The 15,464-nt window shown below is 36.6% G+C and overlaps 1 protein-coding gene across 4 annotated transcripts in view; it reads left to right on the top strand.

The window, feature by feature from the left end:
- The window catches only part of LOC126970286 (F-actin-uncapping protein LRRC16A), a 48,777-nt gene that overhangs the window by 3,781 nt on the left and 29,532 nt on the right, over positions 1 to 15,464 (top strand). For all 4 annotated transcript variants that reach the window (XR_007730604.1, XR_007730603.1, XM_050816112.1 and 1 more), the window contains exons 5-11: positions 2,023 to 2,126; positions 2,811 to 2,923; positions 5,793 to 5,882; positions 8,851 to 9,116; positions 10,044 to 10,231; positions 11,062 to 11,139; positions 12,539 to 12,723. Coding sequence is in view for 2 of the 4 variants with exons in the window: in XM_050816112.1 (XP_050672069.1) it covers positions 2,023 to 2,126; positions 2,811 to 2,923; positions 5,793 to 5,882; positions 8,851 to 9,116; positions 10,044 to 10,231; positions 11,062 to 11,139; positions 12,539 to 12,723 (1,024 nt within the window). In the remaining 2 variants the exon portion in view is untranslated. The remainder of the gene's footprint in view (positions 1 to 2,022; positions 2,127 to 2,810; positions 2,924 to 5,792; positions 5,883 to 8,850; positions 9,117 to 10,043; positions 10,232 to 11,061; positions 11,140 to 12,538; positions 12,724 to 15,464) is intronic.

Below are 15,464 nucleotides of genomic sequence, written 5' to 3'. Positions count from 1 at the left end.
CTGATTTGATCTTGAAACGTCCGCCTAGGTCTACCCCTTCCAACACTTTTATTCACACTGGCCTTATACATTTTCTTCGTCAATCGTTCTTCATTCATTCTCTCGATATGTCCAAACCATCTCAGCATACATATGTACGAGGGGAGGCTGATAAGTAATCTACCTAACTATGAAAGAAAAGACTTTGATGGCTAGTTTTATTTTTATTTTTCTATATAGTCTCCTGCAAGTGAAATATACTTATGACATTTGCAAATAAGTGACATCATGCCGTTATAATAGTAATTTTTATTTTGCTCGTCAAAATGGTCAGTCATAGCCTCCTTCATTTCTTCGTCCGTCGAAAATCTGCGACCCCTCAATTTTTTCTTTAAATCTTTGAATAAGAAATAGTCACAGGGAGCCAGATCTGGACTATAAGGTGGATGGTTAATTTCTGTGAAGCCGTTTTTGCTCAGGGCTGACCTCGCCGTTAAGGCTGTGTGTACAGGAGCATTGTCTTGTAAAATCAGAACACCTTTGCTGTGTTTGCCTCTCCGCTTTTCTTTGATTTGTTCACGAAGCTAGTCAAGCAAGTTTGCATAATATTCAGCATTAATTGTTGTATTTTTAGGCAAATAATCTATCATCAAAATCCCTTCGACATCCCAAAATACGGTGGCCATTAGATTCGCCGATCTGCAAGAATCAGGTTCTTCACCTTTTCAACATTATCTGCGGTAACAGCAGAAATTGGCCTTCCACTACGTGGGTCGTCTTCCAGGCTCTCACGGCCATGTTTAAATTGCTTCGACCAAAACTTTATGACGAATTCAGAAGGACTTGAATCACCAAACACCTTTAACATGCGCTCTCTGATCTGCGTAGGCGTATTTCCTTCTTTACTTAGGAATTTAATCACTGCTCGATGCTCAAATTTCATCATTTTACAATTTTCTTTCGACATGGTGAAATCAAAGCCGCGCCAAAAAACAAAAGCAAGCGAAAAAAAATAAGCGTCATAATTTTGAAAAAGGAATAAATATAGAATATGATTTTGCAGTGGCCAGTTCGATTTTCAAAACTTTCTTTAACAAAGTAGATTTTATATCAGCCACCCCTCGTATGTCATATAAACTAAAAAGCACCATACTTTAAGACAATACTTTGGTCCATACTTGGAACATATACAAATGGGGATGAAATCTCTTCGAGAATCATACTATGAAGGGTAGAGTCATGCTAGGAGTCGGTGTGAGAAATCCTCTCTGTAGATTCATAGATAAACTTGCATTGATATGAGGTCTCGACAGCACTGCATCAACAATTGAGCCTTTAATAGGGCTAGGAGAAAATTGGGCAACATAATATTATATAATGTATTGTGTTATGTAGACATATAAGTGAATTTGCTAGAAGCTGTCATAACCATAATGTTAACAGCAGGAACAGACATAAACTTATAATGCCTACTACTCGGCTTAGTCGAATTAGTAAGTTTTTTGTGGGGCGATGTATATATTATGCTTTTACAACAAGATCCAAAGAGGAAGAGAAAAATTTTCAAAACAAATGTATTACGAAATTCAAAAGAATAATTTAAAAACGTTTGTGTGGTGAAGGTTACTATAACATAAATGACTTTCTTAATTAAGAAATGATAATTAATGATACCGCAGATTGGGAATACAGTGACCACCCTTGGGCTATTAAATAATAACTTTAATAGTTCGAGATTGCTTTATAACCCTATATTTTATGAAAAAAAAAAAGCCCGCGGAGTTTCTTGGACCATTCTTCTCAGGTCCGAGGCATACTTTTTCAAATGGGTGGTGGTAGTTTTTGACTTTCAATAATAATATCATCCTATATCCTATTTTGAATAAAAATATTTGAATGTATGTTTGTAATTTTATAAACAATTACATATAGGTACATGTACATTCCTCAAGGTTTTTTCTGCATTGTGAGTGTACATTTTGGCCTGGGATTTGTTAAAATTAGATTTATTTGTAAGAATATTTAAGTAACACAATATTTTAGGTGAAGAAGGATCGTCAGAGGGCGTTATAAATACGGTTCACGCACTCGCTGCCGCATTTGATGACCTATTTCCTAACGTAGCCATGGAGGACATCATATCCAAGGTTCATTTAATTTTAACTTTCACTATTTCAATGCAATGTCACATCAGATGATGACCCACACAATTGCCGCAGTAACTTTCATTGGTTCAATTAACTCAATTTGGTGACTGTGCTGCTAGATTAAAGCTTGTTAGCTGTTAGTTTAATGATGATAAAATATTGTTCATACGAATTGGCTGTAAGCCTAAAAATGAGGACCTACAACTTGCGCCTGAAGCAAAAAGACATTTTGATGTTGCGAACTGTTAGGAAATTTAAAAAAATAAAATAAGTAGATATTTTCATTAGAGAATACACATGACCTGCTAAAAAACACCCTAACACATTTGTTTATAGTTGTGGCAATGATTGCAGATAAACGAATAACAACAAAAAAAGAATATTGTTCATATACACAGGACATTTTGTCTTACGCAAAAATAAGGTTGCGTATTGATTTCCCCATATAAGAAATTTAGTTATATAACTTGTGAATCCTCCAAGTCTCTTAGTTTTCTTAGGCTGGAGATATCACCTAATGCTAAAGCAATGCCACATGGCTATTGATAGCTGTCTACCAACTATAAGCTAATATCTACCTATCTGCATGACATGTGGTTTTATAACAATAAATGAGTCATGGTTACGCCTTGAATATTATAGCTGTGTTTATGATTAAAGATAATATTGAATTACAATTCACAGGTGAATCTACCGTTCCCTCTACAACCAGTATGTGGCACAAGAAAGCATTCGACTTGCGGTGATTTCTCGAACCAGTACGCAGCGATGTGCGACCTCTGTCAAACACCATTTAGGTAAAAAAAAAAAAATATTGAATTAGGCGTTACTTTGCGGAAATCCATAATTATACAAATGATTTAAGTTTTCTTTAGTGTTATTTCCGCTTTTTTATATTTGTTTTTAAAACAATTCGACACGTGTTTCGCCTCTACACGAGGCATCCTCGTGTTGTCTCGCCAAAATCTGGCTGAGACTGTTCTCAAAACCAACACGTCCTGAGGATGCCTAGTGTAGAGGCGAAACACCTGTCAAATTGTTTTAAAAACAAATATAAAAAAGCGGAATTAACACTAAAGAAAACTTAAATCATTTGTACCATTTAGGTATGCAATTCGGTGCGTGTGCGTGACGCAAAGTCCTTGGGGCTTCGTTACAAAACTCGGACACAGTAATTGAACGCTTATACTTTTTGCGACGTTTTCCTGTTCCCAATATACCGATAACATTGTATTTATTTTACAATAGTCAATGGCGTGGTGTTGTTTGCGCCGTAAATTATTTAAAAATTTCAGAACATTATTGAGAATCCTTTTTTCTTAGGTAATTGGAAGTTAGGGGCCATATCGCATTGCACTACGCGTTAGATTATGATGTTGCGTTTCTACGCTGTTATAGGCAGATTATTCCGGTTAAGGAGAAAATAGACCTTATATACTATACAAATGATTTGAGTTTTCTTTAGTTTTAATTCCGCCATTATTTGGCTTTAAACAATTCGACACGTGTTTCGCCTCTACACAAGGCATCCTCAGGACGTGATGTCTCGCCAAAATCTGACACGAGACTCAACTCAACGGTATTAAAACTAAAGAAAACTCAAATCATTTGTATAATTATGGATTTCCGCACAGTAACGCTTACTTCAATAAAATTTCCTTCTACTCAGTCAGGTCTTGTTTTTCATGGAAGAGGTGGGCAACCTAGCGTACGGGTCATCTGTTGTTTAGTGACCACACACATTCACTAGTCACTAGTATTTTGAAATAAAATAATATTAATATTTTTTGGAAACATTTCGTTTATTAGTTAAATCAAATCAAAATCAGTTTATTCACGTAGGTCACGGAAATGACACTTATGAATGTCAAAAAAAAATTTTTTTTCTTATTGAATCTACCGCTACTTCGTAAAGGGTTGAGCTAATGAGAAGAAGTAGCAAGAAACTCATTGCCACTCTTTTATACCAAGATTTACATTTAAGTACAACGATTTACAAATCATTTCAAATTACAATATAATATGTAAAATGATGCAACAGATACACTCAAACGTCAAATAGTCATTGTTTTACACGAGTAAATCAAAAAAGTAAATGTAAATTAATACAAATGTTATTGAGTACAGTAGCTGCATCAGCCACATACACCATAAATAAATAAAGTTATTAAAATAAAGTATACACCATCTCTTAGCAACATATCTAGACAACTTGAAACGTCATGGTTGCCGTTGCGCACTTAACCGCAACCACTCCGCAGCCAGATGTAAACAGGAAATTTAATTGTTTTTATTTATTTAGGCGTTATTTTGCAGACATTAAATAATTATCAAAATTTTGTTATTCTACATGCTGAATGCACTTAAAACCCAACCGCACGGCTTACAGTAAGGGGTTATATGCTTCCTCCACCGAAGATTATTCGCCGCTCAACCCTCTACCGAACGACTGGGCTATTCGGAACGTAAAACTGCTTGAACTAATTTGATTGGTTATTGGGAAATATAAAAGTTGCGGAATTAACACTAAAATATAATATGAAGTAATACTTTGACGTTCACGACGTATATAAAAAAGGCATAAAAGGCATCTATTTTCTCAAAATTGATTCCTTTAGAATTCTTTTTGATGTCATTTCTAATAACTACTAGATACTACTACTAGCGCTTCGGAAACAAATGGCGCGCAAGAAACTCTCCCAGCATTCTTTTTTTTCGCTCTTTTCAATAAAAATATACAATATTGTACAGTCATTTCTATCGCTATAAAATAATCACAATCTAGTCCCAGGCAGTCCGATTCAGCAGTGGAGTAATAGGATTTACGACAGAGCCATTTTTTTTTATAAAACATTTAAATTTATTTATAGATAATGATGAACTGAACATGATGTTCATGAAATGAACAGTGGCTGGGACTTTATTATAGAAGTGTATACATTAACCCTTAAAGCTATTATGTATCTTATGAAGCCTACTAGAATTAGTTACAAGCAATCCCTTATTTCTAGTGTTATAATAATGAAAATCACTATTAAGAGCAAGAAGGTGACGATTTTTGTGAACGTATATTAAATTTTCATAAATGTACTGACAATGAACATTCATAATATTTATTTCTTTAAATTTTTCTTTGAGAGACTGTCTATAACCAAGCTGATATATAGCACGAACAACTCTCTTTTGCAGAGCAAACACTATATCAATGTCAGCAGCATGACCCCATAGTAAAATACCGTACGTCATGATGCTGTGAAAATAACTGAAGTACACTAATCTAGCGGTCACAACATTCGTGTACTCTCTAATCTTTCTAACTGCATATGCCGCACAGCCGAGTCTGCTAGATGGGCAATATGTGGACCCCACTGAAGCTTTTTATCTAACGTGATACTCAAGAAGACCGTAGTGTCCACAAGTTCCAATCTCTGGTTATTTATGTTTAACTTATAATTGTTAAATATTAATTAAAATACGACAAATACAATTTGTCGTAACACAGGATAAAAACACAACAACAGGATAAATCGTTCCTTTGTTATGTCTGTCTATTTATATGACTTATCATCAAGACAGGTCGAGTAATTTACTAAAGAATAACAGACATAAAAGTCACTTCCTCAATTATAATATTATGTTAAAAGTATACTGTTTTTTTATTTTCAGGGCTGAAGTAGCGTGGGACATTGATACTATATATTTGGCCCATGATATTCGGCTACTGCATTTAAAAGATTTTGATCATTTAGATCAAAGGTGAGTATTGTTTCCATTGATTACAAAGACACTAAGATTTCCATTGAAGACAATATTAATCTGTTAAAGCAAAACCTTGAAAAAAAAACGTAACTCGATACAGAAGTGATTGTTCAACCATAACTTGAATGGCGTGGTAATGATTATGTCTTAGACTTATTTATGTCTTAGACGAGTGCCATGTCGGGTTTTTGTGTTCATGTGGATTTGTATCGGCCCAAATTCGACAATTTTGTTTGTTCACGTACCCATTCATCCAGAAATGGGCCTCATCGCTGAAGATGATTTTTCGATGAAAATTAGGGTCAGTTGCCAACTGCTCCAGAGCCCATTCAGCGAACACAAGTCTTTGTGTGGTCGTTTACCTTCAGCTTCTGGGTCAGTTGAATTTTGTACGGGTGCAGGCCCAAGTCACGACGCAAAATTCATCAAGTTGTGGTCTGTGAAAGGCCGAGTTCTTGTGAGCGACGCGAAATCGACTGCCTCGGATTCTCCTGCATGCTCTCACGGACAGCGGCGATGTTTTCGGTAGATCTTGCGTTTCGTCGACGTACGGGTGTTGGTTGATCGTTTACTGAACCAGTGGACTCAAATTTATCCACCACACTGCGAATAGTCCTCTCGGTAGGACGATTATGGTGCCCGTAAAATGGGCGAAGCGCGCGGAACGTTGCCCGAACAGAACACCCATTTTGATAGAACAATTTTATCATTTGCACGTGTAATCACCATTAAACTAAAACCTCCAAAACATACTGCAACTTATGGTATAAGTTTTATTCCAATTGGTTTAGTCTGTTTCGTAGTTTAATAGAACAGCATAAGTACAACATAGCGTGGTTTTCCGTGATGAAGTACTGAACCGATATTAATGAAAATGTTTAGACTGAGGGTAGTTATAACTTGAGAGATAGGATAGTTTTTATTTCGATTATGATCTTTATTTATTTTTATTTCAAATTTTATTTTTGCATTAATCACGAAATAATATTTAAAGGCACAGTTTGACAGTTCAGCTTTGACATTATAAAATGATTCTAAAAGGGAACAACGAAATTATTGTTAATGTAGTGATCGAACTTCTACTAATTTCATTATTTAAAAGTTAAGTAAATCTTGTGCATTATCAAAATAATATTATATTAAAATAATAATTTTATTCATCCTTCAGTAAGAAACAGGCATACGTACACACAATACATCCAAGACTTAAATTGGATTGAATTTTTTTTTATTAAGTGCTTACTTAGACATACTACTAATCTCTTATAACAGACAAAAGTACAAATCGGAAATATTCGACTGCAAAATTAATGCCTCTCCTTAAGACAAAATTATTCGATTCGACTTAAAGGCTACCCCCCTTATACATAATAGTCTGCTAACTTAAAGCATTGCTAATTCTCACTCTGTCTTCTTCTATTGACCTAAGTCAGAATAAGAAAAAACACTCCTTAGCGGCTGTTTTAAGTTAGCGGACCATTATGAATAAGGGGTTTAGACTGTAGGTTTTGAAGACAGGTTGTCCGTTGCCTTAAGCATTTACCTATTTTATGAGAGATGCAGATAATATATTTATCATTATAAAGGAAAACACGAGTAAGATGCTACTCATCCTAATAATGAAAACTCTTAATTAATTATCCAAATTAATAATGTGGATCATTCATAAATACCATTTTGTTTTACTTCTTACTCCTTTCTTTGGTTTAGATTTTCACGATGACTTTTGACATATTATTAAAAGCAAATTCTTATTATGTATATGCATATTTATTATTTAGTATGAACAAAACAGCGTCTCGTTGGGTCAGCTAGTATAAAATAAGAATTAACAATTTGTTTCACAGCAGCTAGGTACCTACTTATATCAAAATTCCTTTACGTAGGTACTTACTTACCGGATTCTATAACTCTCGCGAAAATTTGACGCTTTAAGTAAAATTTTGCACTTTTTGAGTTGATACCCTGTCCATTCAACTGAACGACATGATGTATCATTTAAGTTCTTAAAGTCTGCCTAAATATCAGATCAGAGCTATTTTTAGTATTTCTTTGACCATACGACTGGGTGTACGCGTACACTTACTCGTGTTATAAAATATGTGCTATTGAGTTTAATTATAAATTAATTTGAAAACAACAGTCCTCGACCCGTAAAACTATAGTCCGTCGTTTATCTTAGCCATAAAAACTAGGGGGTGCTATGGGACTTTTTCAAAATCCTTCCGGTCCCGTACTGCGATTCTCTCAGATTCCACTGCGCACTGAATCTGTAAAAAAATGCTCTTTGGCTCTACATTATATTAGTATTCGGACTATATACATTCCACTTCGATCGCAGATTGTGTAGTAACTTGCGAATATCACTAATTGGCCTGTTACGTCAATGAAGTTCCCGATATCGCGCCGGTTTTTTTTGTTTGGATGTGCTTGCAGCTTCTTACAATTTTCATATGTAGCTCAAATCTATTGCAGTTATTATTATGTGTTGTAATGTCGATAACTATTGCGCTAACTTTAATACTACCTACATACCGGGTGCGTGCCTAATATATACCACTAGTGTTAGGTAATTTAGTTCCATTATTCTATAACAAAATTTCTATTGAACATCCACCCAATAAGTTTTAGTTTACATACTTTTAAAACCACCAAATTAACATGTCGTGAGTAAATCTCAACGTCAACCTCTTTGCATTATGTGTGCGATACCTAAATATTAAACCCCTTATTCATAATAGTCTTCTAATTTAAAGTATAGCTAATTCTCACTCTGTCTTCTTCTATTGACCTAAGAATGAAGAGAAAAAACATTCCTTAGCGGCTGTTTTAAGTTAGTGGACCATTATGAATAAGGGGGTATATTATTAAGGTATAAGGTATCTACAGTGCCTACCTTGCTAGAAAAGCAATGTACGCCCCTGCTATATACTTAAAGGAGCATGGGGCTGTAATGTGTTGGCAGGGATCTAATACCGCTGCTGATAGCGCTGCAACACAACACGTGGTTCGCGGGCGTGTGCGGCGACGGCGTGCGGGCCGGTAGCGAGGCGTGGGAGGCGCTATGCCGCGTGGTGCGGTGCGCCGCGCCGTCGCCGCGGCACCTCAGCTGGCGTGCGGCCGCCCTGCGTCCGGAGCACGCCGCCCGCCTGGGACACGCCTTGGCCCGGGCACACACGCCGCCCGCCATGGACACGATCGACCTGTCGCAGAACCACATCGAGGACAAAGGTAACTAAGCTCACTCCAATTATATTACACCATAGGTTCTCAACGTGGGCGATAACGCCCCCTTGTGGGCGTTTGAGACTTTCGGTGGGGCAGTAGAAGACCCAGAGAAAATTAGGGGGCATTGAGATGGCGCAGATGGGGCGTGGGTAGATTAAAAAATATAGTCTAAAAAGGCAAAATAATACACGAAAATACTCTAGAAAAAAACATATTCTCGAAGTGGGCGGTGAGCAAATTAAGGTTGAGAAACTATGCATTACACAATAAGGAAAAATAAGGCATTGTAACAAGCAAAAGATGTAACATGGATCTTATCCGTATATAAGAACTCATCGTTATAAAGTTGGCCGTAAAGTTAGAGAACAATAAATGATTCATATTAGAATATTGAGGCGAACAAGAAGACAATCGAATAAGATAGATTAGAGAATGAAGTAAATTAAGAACGGTCGGCCTTCGGCCCAATATAAAATATACTATAAGATGAATAAAAAAGTTACAAAATGAATATAATGCATTAGAGAGTATTAGATTGTTTTATTCTGCGACGATCCCGCGTGTGTCTTACTCGCTATAGTATACTAATGAATGGAGAATTATATTAGTTCTGTAGCAAAACTATTAACAGAATACTATTTATTTGAAGCTTACATTTAAATAGTAAAATGAAGCCATGCGGGAATTGCGCCAGTTTTGTGAAAGACGATTAAAAATAATAATTTCGAGATAGAAAAATATAGATACCAAAATAGAATTATATCATACGCATCAATTTGAAAAAGTGTTATAATTTGACACTCGGATACGTAAATTGCTTTTGAACGCTTTTGAGCAGCATGGTGATTACCACTCGGTTAAGCCACGCCTATGGCGTCAATATAATCTATATTGAATATATGCCTTTAAGTGATCTTATTGAAATTTTAGGAGCGACCAGCGTTCTGACAGGGCTGGGCAACAATCTGAACGGTCTCCGACAGATAGCGCTCTCTCAGTGTGGTATCACCGGCAAGACGGTGACGCACTTGGCGGCCATGCTGAACGACAACCCGGCCCATCTGAACACATTGACTCATCTGGACCTCTCGCACAATAACCTAAAAGATGATGTACAGGTAATTTAAAAATCTTTTCTATACCTGGGCTCAAAAATTACTCTTTGTAATGATATGGGTTTGAAAACGGTAGAAACAGATTATAGAACTCCAAATGCCGCGGTCCTGGCGTACTGGTTTTGGGGCTGCTAAAGTAATATAAATAAATTAAATTCAAATATTTTTATTCAAAATAGAATTTCAAATCTCTTATTTAACGTCATAAGCCCATTCTAAATAGTATGCCTCTCAAACATGAGAAGAACAGGCGCAAGAAACTCTGCTTTACCCAGATTTTTTTCTTAATTTATAAATGTATGTATTATTGTACATTTATAATTAAATAGCCTGGGGCGCTCGCTCCATTCCTCCATTCCAGTGTGTCACAGTATCATAAAGAAAATCATTTATGTTATAGTAACCTTTACAACACAAACTTTTCTTAAAAATCTTTTGAATTTGGTAACACATATTTTGTTTATGTAAATTAGGAAGAGGAACGGTTCAAGAATATACCCTTGTCGTACCCCTATATCGAGAGGAGTCCCGGAAGATCACCTGCTATTCACATCAACCCTCTGAATTCTATTATTTAAATATAAGATCAGAAGATCGAGTGCAGATCCTTTTAAACCATAGTAACATAGCTTACTGACCAGGGTTGAATGTTGAACACAATCGAAAGCCTTAGATAAATCACAGAACATACCGAGAGCATTCTGTGATTATTTTTAAATCAATTAGGTAAATTTTTTTAACACTACCGCCAATTCATGACACTGCTTATATCTACCTACACTCAACCACTGTTTTTAAATAATATTGATATAATATAATAATTTTTGTTTCAGAATTTGTATAATTTCTTAGCTCAACCGAACGTTTTGACGCATTTAAACTTAGTTAACACAGAAACAACTTTAGAAAATGTAAGTACTACAGATAATTTAAAATATTGATGGTCAGGCCAGCCACACAACTGCAACCCACAGATGTCGCTGTTGTGTGAGGATGGGCTTTGCAATCACGATATATATATCCCCTGGCACATTCCCTATTTGGGGTCGGCCCTCCTGATACAAGATCGCCACTGTTTGCGATCTTGGGTCATTTCTGGCGTTAAGCCTAGCATCGTCATGTCTTTCTTAACTGTTCTAGTCCAGGTAGTTGGTGGGCGGCCTCTGCCTCTCTTTGCCTCATTCATATCCATGACTCGTCTCGTCATATGGTGTTCGTCCCTACGCATTACATGCTCATACGAGCGTAATCGGCCTTACCCACGATGAAATCCTATTATTTTCTGTAGGTCAATTTTAATTAATCTATTAATATAAATATAATTATTATGCTATACGATTTAGGGACCTTCAAGTCTAGAGTAAACTGCCAAAGGCTGGCAACGCACCTCTAGTAGTGCTGATGTGCAGGGGCTGTTGTTCTTTTTTAACTTTCGTGAGCTCTTTTGGCTGTCTTATGTAAAAATAAATCACACATTCATGTCTAATGTTTAGGATACAAATGTTAATTGCAACTATAGTATGAGTGGTGAAGTGTTATACATTCCTGCCACAATTTGTGTATCTGCCCTGTGCTTGAAGTTAAAAGAAACAGTGATTGATCTATCATAACGTGTTATCTATTTTTGTCTATTTAGTGGCATTATAAATCATTTATTTTGGAAGTGAAGAACTAATACTTAGACATAAAAGTTGGCCTGTAGAACCAATTTCATAACCTGCAAAGACAACTGATATTCATGTTACCAGATTGGCTCTTGCTTGGAAGTATTTAACTAAAGTATTTTTTTATGACAATAAGGGCCGAGACTAGCAAGACATTTAACTGATGGTAATTGATACGCACTGCCCATTTCAATGCAGTGCCGCTGAGGATTCTTGAAAAATCCAACATTTCTGAGCGGCAGTACAATTGCGCTCGTCACCTTGAGACATAAGATGTTAAGTCTCGCTTGACGAGTAATTTCACTAGCTACGGTGTCCTTTTGACCGAAACACAATAATGCTTACACATTACTACTTCATGGCAGAAATAGGCGTCGATGTGGTATCCATAATCTAGTCGGCATCCTGTGGAATGGAGGGTCCTACTGGTGTTTTTAAAGTTTTTAATTTGTTCAATCTGTGGTCATTGGTAATTAGTGGATGGTTATGTGTGGTTTTACTGTAATTATCGACTTTTGAAGATCGACAGCAAAACACAAGACGAGTACCTCTATATTTTGCTATGGAATAGAATGCCCCGGAGTGGGCGAAATATTAAATTTACATAACTGAATACAAATACAATTAAATATATATAACATTTCAGATGTGGGGCGCTCTACTTCGCGGTTGTGCCGCCCGATTGTCAGTGTTGCAAGTGGGCAGAAATCCCTGGGGGGTGGGGCGAAGGCCTAGAGATCCACCGCCTTCGTTCCGTCAGTTCTTCACGTCCTGTCTTGCCCTCACAGATCTTGATTTCTCGTATTGTAAAATGCCACCTGATGCCTTAAAGTAAGTAAAAGTAATAAACTCTCGTACTCGTATACTATCGATTCAGCCAATGTCAGGGTGGAGAGATTTTAATTTCTACTTAGCTGATTGAAGTACAGAAAGAACTGAAGAAAAAAGAAATGATGGGTTGATATAGCTGTAGTCACCTTTTGTGAACTGGCGAATAGGTAACAAGAGTTAGTACGGTTAATATTAAACATTCACAATTTATTAGCTACCTAGTTAGTATTATAGTTAGTAGAAAAGTGTGTCTTATAGAAGGCTAGTAAAGTATGGAGGATAAAAACTACAATTTAATATTATTGCAGGCAACGAATTTGTTAAGATCTTTATAAAAGTGGAATAGTATAAAGTGCGAAGAAAAGAAATGTTGATGGGGCGAGGGATAGCCTTCGGTAGAAGGTCATAGTATAAAGGAATTGACAATTTAGGGCAATAGAAAAAAATATGTTCAAGAGTACCTTCCTCGAGGCCACTTTCACATATAGAATGGTCCCTTACCCGGATCTTGGCCAAAGACTGGTGAACACACATATCGTAATTGTACATATTATATTATTAATAGAATAGAATATAGAATGAAAAACAGAAATTTATCAACACAACATATGTGTTTTTACCTACAATAAAATTGTGCTAGGCATGATTAACATGTAATGCGTGTTTAAAACCTTTATGTTAAAAGAGCGTTTAAACGCCTACAACATGATCGACGCCGCAGAGCTATATGAGATCTTTCTAGGGTTAGCAGAAAGAGTGTTTATAGCAATTTAAACTTTAATCATTTTAAATTTTTTAAGATTTTGAATATTGAAGATTTCACTTTATTTCACCAGTGGGAGGCTCCTTTGCACAGGAAGCCGGCTAGATTATGGGTACCACAACGGCGCATATTTCTGCAGTGATGCAGTAAGGTGTAAACAATCCTGTGTTTCTGTCTGAAGGGCACCGTAGCTAGTGAAATTGCTGGACAAATGAGACTTAACATTTTATGTCCCAAGGAATTTTTGGGTTTTTTAAGAATCCTGAGCGGCATTGCATTGTAATGGGTAGGGCGTATCAATTACCATCAGCTGAACGTCCTGCTAGTCTCGTCCCTTATTTAGATTAAAAGAAATAAAGATTTTTGATCATTTAATAGCACCAATAGCAATATCGATTTATTTAATAATAATACCCCCCCCCCCCCCCCCCTGGACCACCATGCCGTGGTGGGGGGCTTAAGCAAGGCTTGAACAAATTGTCATTACCAAACCCTATCTCGTTAAGGTAGAAGGCACAAATACTTTACAAAGTCACCAACACCTAGACACACCTTTCCGACCAACGGTCCCAACAACCCATTCAATATCTCCATATTCGCTCGATGAAAAACGTAAAATTGGACCGCTTCCCGGGGGCGATCGCCGGGGCACACCTGGAGCTGGCGCTGGGTGTCTCAGCATGCGAACCGTCAGCGGTGTCGAGCTGAACAGGCGGGCTCCCACCGGATCATCCGAAAATACTACAGCCGAAAATGACAGACTGACTGACAGGACTACTCTAACGGACCCTTATAGTCCAAGTACCATCTCATATACACCATCCATTCCCTCCTCACCCCTTTCAAGCAGATATTCACCCACACCGACCTTGGATGCTGCGCGGGAGGCAAATGCCTTTTTACTCGCGTCCACCAAAGCCGGTAAACCGAGAGTGCGCATGAAATGGAGTAAAGAAATGAACCTATTCATTATGCGCACCTATTACTACATCACGAAATTAGAGACCGACCTAACCGCCTACAGAAAACAGTTGCATGACCTCTTTTTACAAAAATATCCGGACTTAAACGTTACAGAACAAAGAATTGCGGATCGAAGAAGAGTAATAGTAAAAAACAACCTCTTAAATCAGGAAACTTTAAATCGAATTAAAGAAGAAATAAAGTCACAACTAAAAAAAAAATTTTATTGAATTATGCGTTTCTTTGCGGAAATCCATAATTATACAAATTATTTAAGTTTTCTTTAATTTTTTCTTCCAATATTTGTCTTTAAAACAATTCGACACGTGTTTCGCCTCTACACGAGGCATCCTCAGGACGTGTTGTCTCGCCAAAATCTGGCACGAGACCAGGTCTTGGCGGAATTAACACTAAAGAAAACTTAAATAATTTGTATAAAGTCACAACTAGAAATAGAAAATGAAAATCAAATACATATTAACATTAGTGAACCAACAAACGATGTAATTCCATGTTCTTCCACTCAAACAATACCAAACACACAGCACAATCCATTAAACACATTCACATATAATCAATCATTACAAACATTCTCTTATAACACTCAGACATCACATAATATCGTTAGAAAGTTCTTACAAATTGACGAACACGACATTTCACCCTACACATAAATTTAACACACCACACGTCGAAACCAAGTAAATGCAGCATTTACTTGGTTTCGACCCGTAAATGCAGGCAAACCAGCGAAAGGCTGAGAAAAATTATAAAAATAATAATAATATTCGATACACAAAATATGACTGGACATTGTCAGTAAGAATTAATTTAAATTCTTTAATTTCTTCACCAGACGTTATCTTACCGAAATAATATGATCAATGCGCTGGATTGTGTCATATATTTGTAAACAAACCCATTCTATTATCTAATTAAATAACGTGTTATGAAACATTAATTCTTGTTTTGTACACAGAGCTGTGCATTCGTTGTTCAAATACGTGTGATTTTT

The sequence above is a fragment of the Leptidea sinapis genome, chromosome 20 (assembly GCF_905404315.1).
Source record: "Leptidea sinapis chromosome 20, ilLepSina1.1, whole genome shotgun sequence".
In the NCBI taxonomy this organism is placed as follows: domain Eukaryota; kingdom Metazoa; phylum Arthropoda; class Insecta; order Lepidoptera; family Pieridae; genus Leptidea; species Leptidea sinapis.
The sequence above is the reverse complement of the archived record's forward strand: the minus strand, read 5'-3'. Positions and strand labels throughout refer to the sequence as shown.